This window comes from Protobothrops mucrosquamatus, unplaced genomic scaffold (assembly GCF_001527695.2).
Source record: "Protobothrops mucrosquamatus isolate PMUCROS unplaced genomic scaffold, P.Mucros_1.0 scaffold418, whole genome shotgun sequence".
Taxonomy (NCBI): domain Eukaryota; kingdom Metazoa; phylum Chordata; class Lepidosauria; order Squamata; family Viperidae; genus Protobothrops; species Protobothrops mucrosquamatus.
The window spans coordinates 226,458-239,246 of NW_015386747.1; the positions used below are offsets into that span (position 1 = coordinate 226,458).

At 49.9% G+C, this 12,789-nt stretch overlaps 2 protein-coding genes across 2 annotated transcripts in view; one reads left to right on the top strand and one right to left on the bottom strand.

Moving 5' to 3' along the window:
- Window positions 1-6,304: 6,304 nt before the first annotated feature.
- Window positions 6,305-10,051, bottom strand: NDUFB10 (NADH:ubiquinone oxidoreductase subunit B10). The gene is made up of 4 exons (XM_015816248.1): window positions 9,857-10,051; window positions 8,565-8,703; window positions 7,841-7,980; window positions 6,305-6,566 (listed from the first exon to the last, which is right to left on the bottom strand). The coding sequence occupies exons 1-4, from the start codon at window positions 10,002-10,004 to the stop codon at window positions 6,472-6,474; spliced, it is 522 nt and encodes a 173-aa protein (XP_015671734.1). The 5' UTR covers window positions 10,005-10,051; the 3' UTR covers window positions 6,305-6,471.
- Window positions 10,052-12,108: 2,057 nt separating this feature from the next.
- RPL3L (ribosomal protein L3 like) overlaps window positions 12,109-12,789 on the top strand; it is a 26,626-nt gene continuing 25,945 nt past the window's right edge. The window contains exon 1 of the mRNA XM_015816249.1: window positions 12,109-12,177. Within this exon, the coding sequence (XP_015671735.1) occupies window positions 12,175-12,177 (3 nt within the window). The 5' untranslated portion in view covers window positions 12,109-12,174. The remainder of the gene's footprint in view (window positions 12,178-12,789) is intronic.

Consider the following 12,789-nt stretch of genomic DNA (forward strand, 5'->3'; position numbering starts at 1 on the left):
GTATTTAGGCTCCAGCTTTTTTAATGGCTGTAGTGACTGTAAAAATCTAGTGGAAAAGTAAACTTTGTTTCCTACATGGAAAGGTTTAGGCTGCTTTCTCTTTTTGTCAGCGTGTGCCTTATAAGCTTCCCTAGTTTTAACCAAAGCTTTCCTAACTACTGGCCAGATGTTCTGCAATTGACGAACCCACTCCTTAAGGGAAGGAATAGCAGGTTTGTTGGCAGGCAATTCAGGCACAGGAAGGAAACTGTTCATTAGCTACTTGGAAAGGAGTGAACCCAGTGCTGGAGTGCACTGCATTGTTGTAAGACACTTCAGCAAATGGCAATCGATCCGTCCAGGGTCCCAGGTTTCCCAACTAAGTTCGGACTTACCAGGTACTGTGGGCCTGGGATTGTCAGTTCCATGGGTTAGGGTTACAGGGTCAGTCGGCCCACTTACAAATGGATCATCATTGTACTCGCTCTATGACACCCCCGACTTGTCATCCGGTGGGTCGGAGCTCTTCCCCCCCCCCCCCCCGCCTTTGGGGCTCGGGGGAGCTCCACGACCTCTGGGCTTCAGGGCTGTGTCTTTTGAACTCTGGGTGGACTTGCTTGGTTTCTCCCCAGAGGGACAATGCCCTTGCCGCACTTGAAGCAGGCTGTGGAACATTGGATTGCAGAGGTTTTGCTGGCCTCTCCCCTTCTCTCAGGCTGGCTTTGTCTCCCCAACTTCACGGGATGGTACAGGTTACGGGTCTGGTCAATTTCCACCTCTTCAGCTAGAAGAGACACCATTTGTGCTCCACAAGCCACACATCCGTTGTACAGTTCGTTGTTCAGCCCATCCTGGAAACAGCTTATCGGGATGTCTTCAGGCCAGTTCAGGCAGAAAGCCAAGTCTCAAAACTCCTCAGTATACTCGGCTACCAGATGACACTCGTTTTACGGTTTTTATGCGATCCCTAGCTTTCCAGTCTGCCAGGCGGTCTTCAAAATGGCATCTCAGTGCGGTCATGAAGTGGTTCAGCGTAGGGCTTTGCATTCCAAATTAAATTCATTTTAAGTGTGTTGTATAAAGCCTGAGCAATAGGATGTGCAAAATCTGTGAATAGAGCAGTGAGTTTCAGGGGGTCTGCTTAGGGCCAAAAATGTGCATGCTCCAGGGTGTGAGACCCGAACGAGAGAAGTGGTAGGAATAGCTTGAGAGGTTTTTTTTACTTATCAAACTGATCCATTGAACCCCCCCCCCCCCCCCCAACTCCAGCCCTCTCGCTTGAGGCCTTCAACAAGATACTAGACCAGGGGTAGGCAACCCAAAACACTGAAAGAGCCACTTGGACACGTTTCCCACCGAAAACAAAACAGTGGGAGCCGCAAAACCCTTTTGATATCTAAAATGAAGATAACACTGCATATATCCTTTTTTTACCTTTATTATAGGTATGTGTGTGTGTGTATGTTTGTGTGTGTATATATAAAATAAAGGTAAAAACGGATATATGCAGTGTTATCTTCATTTTAGATGTCAAAAGGGTCTCTCCTCTCTCTTTCTCTTCTCTTTCTCTTTCCTCTTTCTTTCCTCTAACTTTCTCTCTCTTTCCTCTCTTTTTGTCTCTCTCTTTCCTCTTTCTCTTTCCTTTCTCTCTTTCCTCTTTCTTTCTAAAACACTGGGAGCCGCAAAACCCTTTTGATATCTAAAATGAAGATAACACTGTATGTATCCTTTTTTACCTTTATTATAGGTATGTGTGTGTGTATGTTTGTGTGTATATTTAAAATAAAGGTAAAAATGCAGTGTTATCTTCATTTTAGATGTCAAAAGGGTCTCTCTTTCCTCTCTCTCTTTCTCTTCTCTTTCTCTCTTTCCTCTAACTTTCTCTTTCTGTCTCTCTCTTTCTCTTTCCTTTCTCTCTTTCTCTTTCCTCTAACTTTCTCTCTTTCCTCTTTCCTTTCTCTTTCCTCTCTCTTTCCTTTATTTCCTTTTTCTCTTCTCTTTCCTCTTTCTTTCCTCTCTCTTTTCTCAATCTTTTTTCTTTCCTCTTTTTCTCTCTTTCCTCTCCCCCTCGCTTTCTTTCTCTTTCCTCTCCTTTCTCTCCCCCTTTCCTCTTTTTCTCTTTCCTCTTTTCTTTCTTTCCTCTCCCTTTCCTCTCTTTCTCTTTCTCTCTTTCCTCTCTTTCTCTTTCCTTTCTCTCTCAATCTTTTTTCTCTTTTCTCTTTTTCTCTTTCCTCTCCCTCTTGCTTTATTTCTCTTTCTTTTCTCTCCCTTTCCTCTCCCTTTCTCTCTTTCCTTTTTCTTTCTTTCCTCTAACTTTCTCTTTCCTCTCTTTCTGTCTCTCTTTCCTTTCTCTCTTTCCTCTTTCTCTCTTTCCTCTTTCTCTCTTTCTTTCCTCTGTCTCTTTCCTCTCTCTTTCTCTCCTCTTTCCTCTCTCTCTTTCCTCAATCTTTTTTCTCTTTCCTCTTTTTCTCTTTCCTCTCCCTCTCTTTCCCTCTTTCCTCTCTTTTTCTCTTTCCTCTCCCCCTCTTTCTCTCTCTCCTCTCCCTCTTTCTCTCCCTTTCTTTCTCTTTCCTCTCCCCCTCTCTTTCCCGCTCCCCATCTTTCTCTTTCCTCTCCCTCTCCCTTTCTTTCTTTCTCTTGCCTCTCCTCTTTCCCTCTTCTCTTTTTCTCTTTCCTCTCCCTCTTTCTCTCCCTTTCTTTCTCTTCCCTCTCTCCTCTTTCTCTCTCTCTTTCCTCTTTCCTCTCTCTCTTCTCTCTTTCTCTTTCCTCTTTCTCAATTTCCTCTTTCTTTTCTCTCTTTCCTCTAACTTTCTCTCCCTCTCCTCTCTCTTTCTCTGTCTTTCTTTCGTCTTTCTCTTTCCTCTTTCTCGGGTGGGGAGGGGGAGGACGGGAGGAAGCGGTGGCGGTGCTGGCAGCCATTGCTGCATCGTCAGGGTTCCCCGCTGCCGCCCCCGGCCCGGCTGCCGCCCCCGCCGCGTCCTCAGCCAAACAGGCGGGGAGGGGGAGCAGGACGGGAGGCAGCGTTGGCGGCGGCATGGCAAGTTCGTCGGGGTTCCCCGCTGCCGCCCCCGGCCCGGCCGCCGCATCCTCAGCCAAACAGGCGGGGAGGGGGAGCAGGATGGAAGGCAGCGGCTCCGGCAGAAGCACGGCAGCATCATCAGGTGTCCCCGCCATCCCCAGCCTGGCCACCGCCCTCGCCGGTACTCCACACTGCCCTGCCTTGCCCTCCGCCCATCGATGGAGCCGCGGTGGAGGCAGCGCCCGCCCGAGCCGCCTGGGGGGCAGTAGGAGGAAGGAGAGGAGGAGGGCGAGGAAGCNCCCAGCTGCTCCCCCCGGCACCCTTCTTGCCCCAGCGCCCGCCTGAGCCGCCTTGGGGGCAGCAGGAGGAAAAAGGGGAGGAGGAAGAGAAGGGCAAGGAAGCCGCCGCCAGCGCCAGGCCCCAAGAGGCGGCTCTCCTCTCCTACCTCGCCCTCCGCCCATTCAATGAAGCCGCGGTGGGGGCTGGGGCCGTGCGGCCCGCTAGCCCCTCTGCCAGCTCAGCTGCTCCCCCCAGGCACCCCTCTTCCTCCCGGCACCCGCCCGAGCCGCTTTGGGGGCAGCAGAAGGAAGGAGAGGAGAAGGGCGAGAAAACCGCTGCCGCCGTCCCAGCCGCGACTCCGCGCTGCCTGGCCTCGCCCTCCGCCCATTCAATGAAGCCGCGATGGGGGCTGGGGCCACACGGCCCGCTAGCCCCTCCGCCAGCTCGGCTGCTCCCCCCAGGCACCCCTCTTCCTCCCGGCGCCTGCCCAAGCCGCTTTGGGGGCAGCAGAAGGAAGGAGAGGAGAAGGGCGAGAAAACCGCTGCCGCCGTTTCAGCCGTGACTCCGCGCTGCCCGCCCTCGCCCTCCGCCCATTCGATGTAGCTGCGGTGGGGGCTGGGGCCACACGGCCCGCTAGCCCCTCCGCCAGCCCGGCTGCTCCCCCCCAGGCACCCCTCTTGCCCCGGCGCCCGCCCGAGCTGCCTTGGGGGCAACAGGAGGAAGAAGGGGAGGAGGAGGAAGAGGATGGCAAGGAAGCCGCCGCTGCCAGCGCTGGGCCCCAGGAGGCAGCTCTCCTCTCCTACCTTTGCTGAATCTCCTTCTTCCTTCCCGGCAGCCTGGACTCCGGCGCGCCTTCCTGGCCAGCGGGTCCAATGGTCGGGCTGGCTGGGGATCGCAGGGGCTGGTCTCCCTTGGGCCGCGGCTTGCGGGAGGCATGTCCCATTCAGCGGAGCCTCCAGCGGGCCGCTCCCATCAGGGATCCCGGGGCTTCCCCGGGCGGCTTCAAGTCCACGAGGCCCTGGCCACGCTTCTCCCAGGGGGTGGGGCACCCGGGCACAGGGCCAATCAGGAGCCCTGCAGGAGGTAAGTCCGCCTGAGAGAGAGAGAGAGAGAGAGAAGGGAAGTGAAAGTGCCTCTCTGTCTCTCTCTCTGCAAATGGCGGAGGAGGCTCCGGAGCCGCAGGTGATGGCTCAAAGAGCCGCATACGGCTCCGGAGCCGCGGGTTGCCGACCCGTGTACTAGACCATCGTTTGTCCAGGATAGAATAGGAACTCCTGTCCTGGGCAGTGGGCGCAGAAAAGGGCCAGACTGGAAACATCTCAGTCTGAGGAGTTAGACCTGGACTTGCCCCTAGGAGCCCCTTCATCTCCCCTGGGTATCTGGTCAACGGGTGAGTCCTCACATTCCACCGCACAATACGGGCCAAGTGAGTCCGTCCATCCCTCAATCCATCGCTACAAGTGTTCCTCAAGGAACTCCCGAAGCCACCTTTACCCCTACGGCGGCAGGCTTGTGGCCAAACGAAACGGGGTACCTTCCCAATGAGGACCGCCTTGCCCTCCTAATTGCTCAAGCAGTTGATAGGGCCCTTGATGCTAGGATCCAGAATTCCAAGCCAGTAAACGCACCTTCTCACCACGCACCACACCCGGCTGAGAACTACGACAACCCTCCCTCCCCAGGTGGGTCATCAGTCTCTGAGACTTCCTACCTGACTCAGGTTGACACTGAACATGAAATTCCAATGTCTGAAGAGGAGGAACTTCCACCAGAGGTACCTTCCTTTAGCGGGCTCTTCAATCCTTCCTTCTTTGTCACCTTACTTCGTAAGGCCACATCCACAGCCCACCTTGGGTCTGAATCCTCCTCAACTAACGTCCCAGCTGACCCGGACGCGGAGGCAGACCCGAATTTCGTTGAACCTGTAGCAACTCAACACCGCATCCCCTGTCCCTCGCTGTTCTTGAAAGCAATACGCAGACAGTGGGCATCTCCGGCCTCCCTTCCCCTCCCGGGTAACACTGATAAAAAATTGTTCAGTGTTGCCAAGGAATTGGAAGAGGCCTTGGAGGTACCGTCCATGGACGAACCGTTGGGGCCCCTAGTATCGTCCACTGCTATCTCGGGGGATCCTTCAGAGGCCCTTAAGAACGAAGATCGCAAGTGCGAATCCACCTTTCGCAGAACGCACCAAGCATCTGCTTGGGCGATCAGAGCTGCAACCTCTGCCTCATTTTTCAACAGGTCCGCTCTTCGCTGGCTACGACAGCTTCAAACCCGAATCCCAATAGAGGATATCCGCACACCAGGACCTTAGTAAAATGGTGGCAGCCACCGAGTATGCCTCGGACGCAACTCTCCAGGCCGCCAGGTTTTCATCCAGGGCTATGGTGTCTAATATTACAGGCCACCGTATGTTGTGGTTGAAACATTGGCAAGCCGACGCTAAAGCCAAGTGGAAGCTGGCAGCCGCTCCATATCAGGGAGGTAGATTGGCGATGCTCTGAACCCCTACCTCACAGAAAAGAAGGACAAATGTAAGGTACTCAAACACGTCCTCAAAAAACCGGACAAGCGTCCCACTTATTATTCCCGACAACAATCCTTTCGTACAGGAGCCAGATACAACTATACACAATCCTTTCAACCGCCCCCAGCCAGACAGGATAGACAGGACAGCCAGCCTGATAGACTCCCAGATTCAGACAACAGTTCCAGGGCAAGCGGCCCTTTCGGGGGAACAGCAGGCCGTTCCATCGCTCCAAGTGACGGCCCATCGACACCTCCCATTGGGGGCAGACTCTCCCTATTTGCCCACCAGTGGGAGAGCCTACGATTCCATCCTGCGGCAGCAGCAGCAAGAAAGAGGGCAGGCGCACCATCCATAACTCATCCAGGGATCTCCTCCCAGATTGTCTTGGCTGAAAATGGGAATGGCTCAAGTTCCAGGGAATTTTCTAGCCCAGCTCCATAGCCATGTTTTCTTTGCATTTGGCTCCTTGAGCCATTAATGAACAAGACAGAATTCTACTATGCTGAAACATCTTTATTTTATACAAAGAACATTAAGGAATTGGTAAGGTTACATATTTATTCATTTTCTAGCTGAGTTGCACTTCAGCCTCATCTGCTGAGGAATTGCACCAGGGCTGCCTCCTGATTTCCCACCAAGATGCAGCTCATTCCTTTTCTGCCTATGCCTCTGTTTGGGCTTTCCTTTCTGCAATCATCCGATGCTTCTGCTTCATTAAACACCTGCGAGCAGACCCATAAGCACCTAGCTCATCATCTAAGATAATAAAAATCAAAAGAAAAAATGAAACAGCTTACACTATATCTGCCAAAAAAGTTATTGCGCAGTGAGTCTGCCAAGCAAGGAACACTTTCTTGAAGGCCAGTTCAATCCCTGACTCACTGGGATTGAACACTGATTAGGAAAGCTGCTTTTTAATCCTTAAAATGTAAAGCAACTTGAAAAGAAAGCAAGTTCATTGCTGAAGAGGATACTATGAATTATTTTTCTTCATTAAAAACAATCTTTCATGAAGTACATTTAATTGAATTTCAGAGCAAGATGAACCCAAGTAAAAATTAAAATTTAAAAACATTCATCCATGGGAAAATAAAGCAGTCTAAGTTCCAAGTCTTCTCCATAAAGAAGTCACTGTAGTTTAGAACAGTAGCTTTTACCAAGTAACCCACATAAACCAAAGTTCTTTAACATTCTCACTCACAAATAGGATCCTTACACCAAAAGGTTTTGAGAACCACTGGCCTAGAACAGGGCTGTTCAACCTTTTCGCCCATTGTACCACTTTTAGGATATGGCAATATCCGAGTACCACCTAGCAAGGTGTCAAAAACTTGATGACAAAAAAAAAAAAGGAAAAAAGTGATAAAGTACAGGTAGTCCTCAACTTACAACAGCTCGCTTAATGACTGTTTGAAGTTACAATGGCACTGAAAAAAGTGCCCCACAAGCCACAGCCGAGCAAGACACCTGCCTGCCCACCCGGTGGCACTCTTCCTCCTGTCCAAGGTTTTCATTGTTGTGAGCATTTCTGTTGAGGATTGGCAGTGGGGGTGGGGTGGTGTTTGGTTTTTATTCCCCCCGTCTGCTGGGTGGCTGCAGCAGGTTTTGGTCACTTCATATGACCCTGGGACACTGTGACCGTCATAAATATGAATCAGTTGCCAAGCATCTGAATGTAAATCACAAGACCCTGGAGAGGCTGCAACATTCCAGCTGATCGGCGCTTCTTCTGGGCTCAGCAAAAGCACCAGGATCAGCGCCGACCTCAGCTGGAGCCTGGCACTGATCCTGGTGCTTCCGCGAAGCCCTGACAACCGTGCAGCTCCAGCCATCTCTCGCTCAGACTTGTGCGGTGCTGCCACCAGTTCAGCTCATTCCCCTCTCTTGCTACCACTTTTCTAGGATGGCCGCGTACCACCTGCCAGGTGCCAATATACCACAGGTGGTATCTGTACCACTGGTTGAAAAGCCCTGGCTTAGAATTTGGGATTTGGTTTTACATAGTTTAATGTAAAAAATGGTTGACTTACATCGATCCCTATAAGCTTTGGCCACATCTTTAAATAGCTGTAGGTCCGTTGCACAATTTTCAGGGGCATTCACGCCTTCCCGGACTCTGCAAGCCCCTAGTCTCTCCCGTATGATTTTCACAATTTCCTGGTCAACTTGCCTATGAAACAGATTTGGAGAACGCTGTAATAAACATATTTACTCCTCCAGTTAGCCCTGCAAGCTCAGTGCCCTTTTACTGCAACCTAAACCAGCCTCTTTTTAGGCTTATGCCCACTGGAAAGATGGCTCCTGTGAGGTTTGAACCACTAACAAATCTTTACCAAAGCAGGCCCAGCCTTACTATTATATACACGGTAAAATGTTTGCATTAGATAAAATACTGAAGATTGGACCAACCTGGTATAAAAAGAACCGCTTCTCATTGTCCTGTACACACCTTTGTGACTGAAGAGGACCCCCTTTGGAAGATAAGCTTTCTGCTCTTCTCCTTTATTTGTTCCACCACTGTAATTTATAAGCCCCGGAAAAAAACCTGATCCTAGGACATTTTGGACTCTTCTCTTGGAGTACCTGTGGCTCTACCTATATTTCCAAGCTTGCCATATTTTAACTGCTGCCTGTACTGCTAGTTACTTAGCAGGCTACAAAATACTTCAAGCAATTTAAGCACATAAGGCTGTAGTTAACGATGGCCTGCATAACAGATCATTTGGCAAGAGACTGGGAAAGATACAGACATACAAATCTCTTTTCCACTGCATCTCAGCTTCGTAGATGCACAGGTAGTCATCCTCCAAGCATTCTGTAATGTCTGGCACACGACGGAACTCCCGATGATAGTAATAAACCTTACTGTTTGCACGCTGGCGTTCAATCCATTCTGTTGAAAGAAAAAGTAACCTTATTCAAGACAGGAGCTAGAGAGATCTTTTAATCTAAAGCTTCCTCCTTCCGTTATGTATTCAAGATGGACAGTGAATAATATTTATATGTTACTTATATGTAAGGGTGTAGATCTATACCAGGGGTCTTCAAACTTGGCCCTTTTACGACTTGTGGACTTCAACTCACAGAATTCCTCAGCCAGGCATGCTGGCTGAGGAATTCTGGGAGTTGAAATCCACAAGTCATAAAAGGGCCAATTTGAAGATCCTGATCTATACATATGTCGTATATAGTATGTTTTACATTTGTTATGTTTGTTATGTACGTGTACACTTTGAGAGGAAGCAACTAAATTTCATTTTTAATGTGTGCCATTGTGCCCACATAAAGGTTATCTATCTATCTATCTATCTATCTATCTATCTATCTACCTACCTACCTACCTACCTACCTACCTATGAAGTGATCTCTAGGCCCTTAAGACAGCTTGCCCTTTTTTGTATACTTTATTCACAAGAAGATAAAAACTAAGAAACTAATATATAGTAAGGAAGAAATAAGAAATGAAATCAAAGCAAAGCAAAAGCAAAAGGTGCAAGAAATGAAAGTTGAAGATTGATAGAAATGAAAGAAGCGGCTTCCTCCCAGGCAAGCAAGAAGGCAATTCAATCCCAAATGCCCTCCGGGGGCCTTATTCCTAGGAAGCCCCCGTGGAAAGGCCGCCCTGCCGAGGCTGCTCCCCACCTGGATCTCCAAGTGGGCTCGAGCCCCCCGCCCGCGCCAGGCTCGCGAGGCCTCTCCCTCCAAAGCCGGCTCCCCGTGGCCAGCGGCGCCCCGCCCTCCAGGGCAAAGCTGACTCCGAATTCCCCCCCCGCCCCCCACCCAGCGGTCCAGCGGGGAAGGCGCCGCAACTGGAGCGGAGCCTCAGCCGGTCAGTCCAACCTTGGCAACTGCAGGGTACATGGACTTCGGCTCCCAGAATCCTCACCGATAGCCATGCAGGCTGCGGAATTGTGGGAGCTGAAGTCCACACACCTGAAAGAAGCCCCGCCCCGCCTTCCAACCGCTATGGCTGAGGATGACGGGAGTTGTAGTCGCGAAAGCACCGCCCCGCCCTCCCTGGAGCTCCTGCCCCTCCTCCTCCTCACCTCTGTACAGGGTGACCGGTCTGTCTACCGTGTAGTAAAAGAGCTTCTCGAAGAAGAGGGTCGGGCCGGAATGGGGCACTGGGGGCTCAGGCTTCGGAACGTCGATCGGGGGCAAATTATACGCGGCCCGCTCCGAGTCCTTCGACATCGTCGCAGCCTCCGGAACGCCTGACCGGACAAAATGGCGGCGAGCGACGAGCGCGCATGCGCACACTAGCGAGACTGCTTTCTCTTTCCGCCGACCAATCGGTCAGGGAGGCGTTTCTCTCTCTCCTCCCCTCCCCCGTCTATCTCCTCGGTAGCAAAGACAGAGAAGCGGCTTGCCTGCCGTTAAACCTCTCCTGCTCCGCTAATCTCTTAATACAGGTTGCCATGATTTCCCCAGTGTTACAGCTTTCCCTACCTCCCTTTTACAGGTCTGATTAAATAAGTGCAAGAGGTCCTCCAATTACAACCATTTGTGTAGTGACCATCTAAAGTTATAACGGAAGTGAAAAAGTGACCTCTGACCCGTTTTCCACACTTGTGACCAGTGGTGGGATTCAGCCAGTTCGCACCACTTTGGCAGAACCGGTAGCTAATTTTTTGTTGCCCAGGCTCAGAATGGACTTCCGGAAGCGGCATCCACACAGAACCGGTGGTTCACCTATTTGAATCCCACCACTGCTTGCGACCACTGCAGTATCCCCACAGTCACGGGATCAAAATCCAGGCACTTGGCAACCGGCACGTATTGAGGGAAGCTGCGCTGTCTTGGGGTCCTGTGATCACCGCCTGTAACCTTCCGAGCCAGCTTCGGACACGCAAGGGAGAGGGGGGAAGCCAGATTTGCTTAACGACCGTGCGATTCACTAAACAACTGCAGTGATTCGCTTAACAACTGTGGCATAAAAGGTCATAAAATGGAGCAAAACTCACTTAACAACTGCCTTGCTTAGAAACAAATTTTGGGCTCAATTGTGGTTGTAAGTCGAGGACTACTATAAAGGCCCTCATGCCCTCACTGTTGGATTGATTAATTGATTGTTCTCTCAGGTGAGGGACAACTGTTACTCCCTGCAGATCTTAAATTCTAAATCATTTGAACTAATACTATCTTGCTTGGCAATTATACACATTCTAAATACTTCAAATTAAGAAATAATTTTTAGTTTATAAAAATGTGAACTGTCATTGAGAACAATTTTTAATAGCAATAGCAATTGCACTAAGACTTATATGCTGCTTCACAGTCCTTTTACAGCCCTCTCTAAGCAGTTTACAAATGTCAGCCTGTGGCCCCCAACAATCTGGGTCCTCATTTTACCCACCTCGGAAGGATGGAAGGCCGAGTCAACCTGGAGCTGGTGAGACTCGAACTGCCAAACTGCTGACAGTCGGCAGTCAGCAGTCAGCAGAATCAGCCTGCAATACTGCATTTTAACCCAATTAATATGTATTTATGTAGCACTCCAGGCAAAATTCTGGTACTTTGATTTATTGACATGGAGTGTGTATCCGGAACATGTTTTTGGATGAAGAATTGGGAGAATTGGAATGTGACCGTGTTGAATTTTTTAATTTATTCCAGTGCTAATAAATAGAAAATGCCTCCCTACAGATTCCTGGCTCCACTGTCTCTTTATGAGTTTCTCACCCTATCCCTTGATGCTGAGCTTGATATTTTGAAATTAAAGATTTAAACATTTTGACTTTTAGAAAAAAAACCTTGTTGATGCTTGCATAGTTGACTATAAATCCTTTTAATCTGAAAAATCTGAATGTACAGAAAGGAACCCCCAGAACTCTTGTATCTTGACAGCCTGGCAGAACCACACTTCCTTTTGGCCAGAGGGGGGTGTTTTTTAGATTGAAAGTAAGACTTGTCACAGGGAGAAATTGCTGAAGTGTTTCTTCAGTAGGATAAAAGAGAAACCTTTGTGCAGGACACTTTTTTAGACAAAGCCATTTGGGGGGGGGGCTGCATGCCCATCCCAGGGGAGCCCATTTTGCCTGGGCTCTAGGCTGAACAGCAAAGGGGCAGAAGAGGCTCCCCTTTCCGTGGGCTTCCTGCTTGGCTCTGGGGTGGGCTCCACCAAGAAGTAGAATTGGTGGTGGATGATAAATTTGTCGACAGTGACCTTTCCTCTCCCTCTCTCCCTCCAGGCAGTGCTTGACCCCTTCAGCCCTCCCGAGGGTGAAATGGATAGTACACCAGAATGAAGCCAGCTGCTAAATTTATGTTTTGGGGAGGGAGAAACATCTTTGGCATTAGGCAAGCCAGGCACTTGCTGGTAGCCTCTTTCTCTCTCGGCAGTCTCGGCTGAAGACGTCAGATCATGGTACTGGCAAGCGATCGGCCTGGCCTTCGGTGGGGCTGGGGGGTGAGGTAGGGGGGAGTCAGTGTCTGAAAGCAATGGCTTGCAGGAGTTCCCCTTCTATTCCCTTGTTAGAAGGTAAGTCTTCATCCTGGTTCATCCAAGCCGGGAATAAATAAGCAAACATGGCGACTGCTTTGGGAAGAAGGTTACAGTTTATTGCAGAAGACAGATAAGCAGCAGAGGAGAAGAAAAAAAGAGTGAACACATGGGCAGACGGTCTTTTTATACCCTCTAGCCCTGCCTGGAAGTTTCCTGTTCCTGTGGCATGAACTTTGAGGCTATTTCTGAGTGTTTTTCTAGGCCTTGATATCTGTGGTTTAATCCCATTAACATATCCTGCTTCCCAGGTGATGGGGCTAATGACTCTTAAGAGTTTCTTTTGTCTTGAGATCCCTGGCTCCAAACTTTCTGATGGTTCCACATCTGCATATGTATAAGACCAGCTACTGCCCTGGGCAAGGAGATGAGGCCAGGTTTGGTTTCTGCTTTTCAAAAAAATGCTTTTAAAAATCCTTTTGGTGAACAATATTTTTTTCCTGCCTTTTTAATATTTCCTTCTCTGGGTTAACTTCC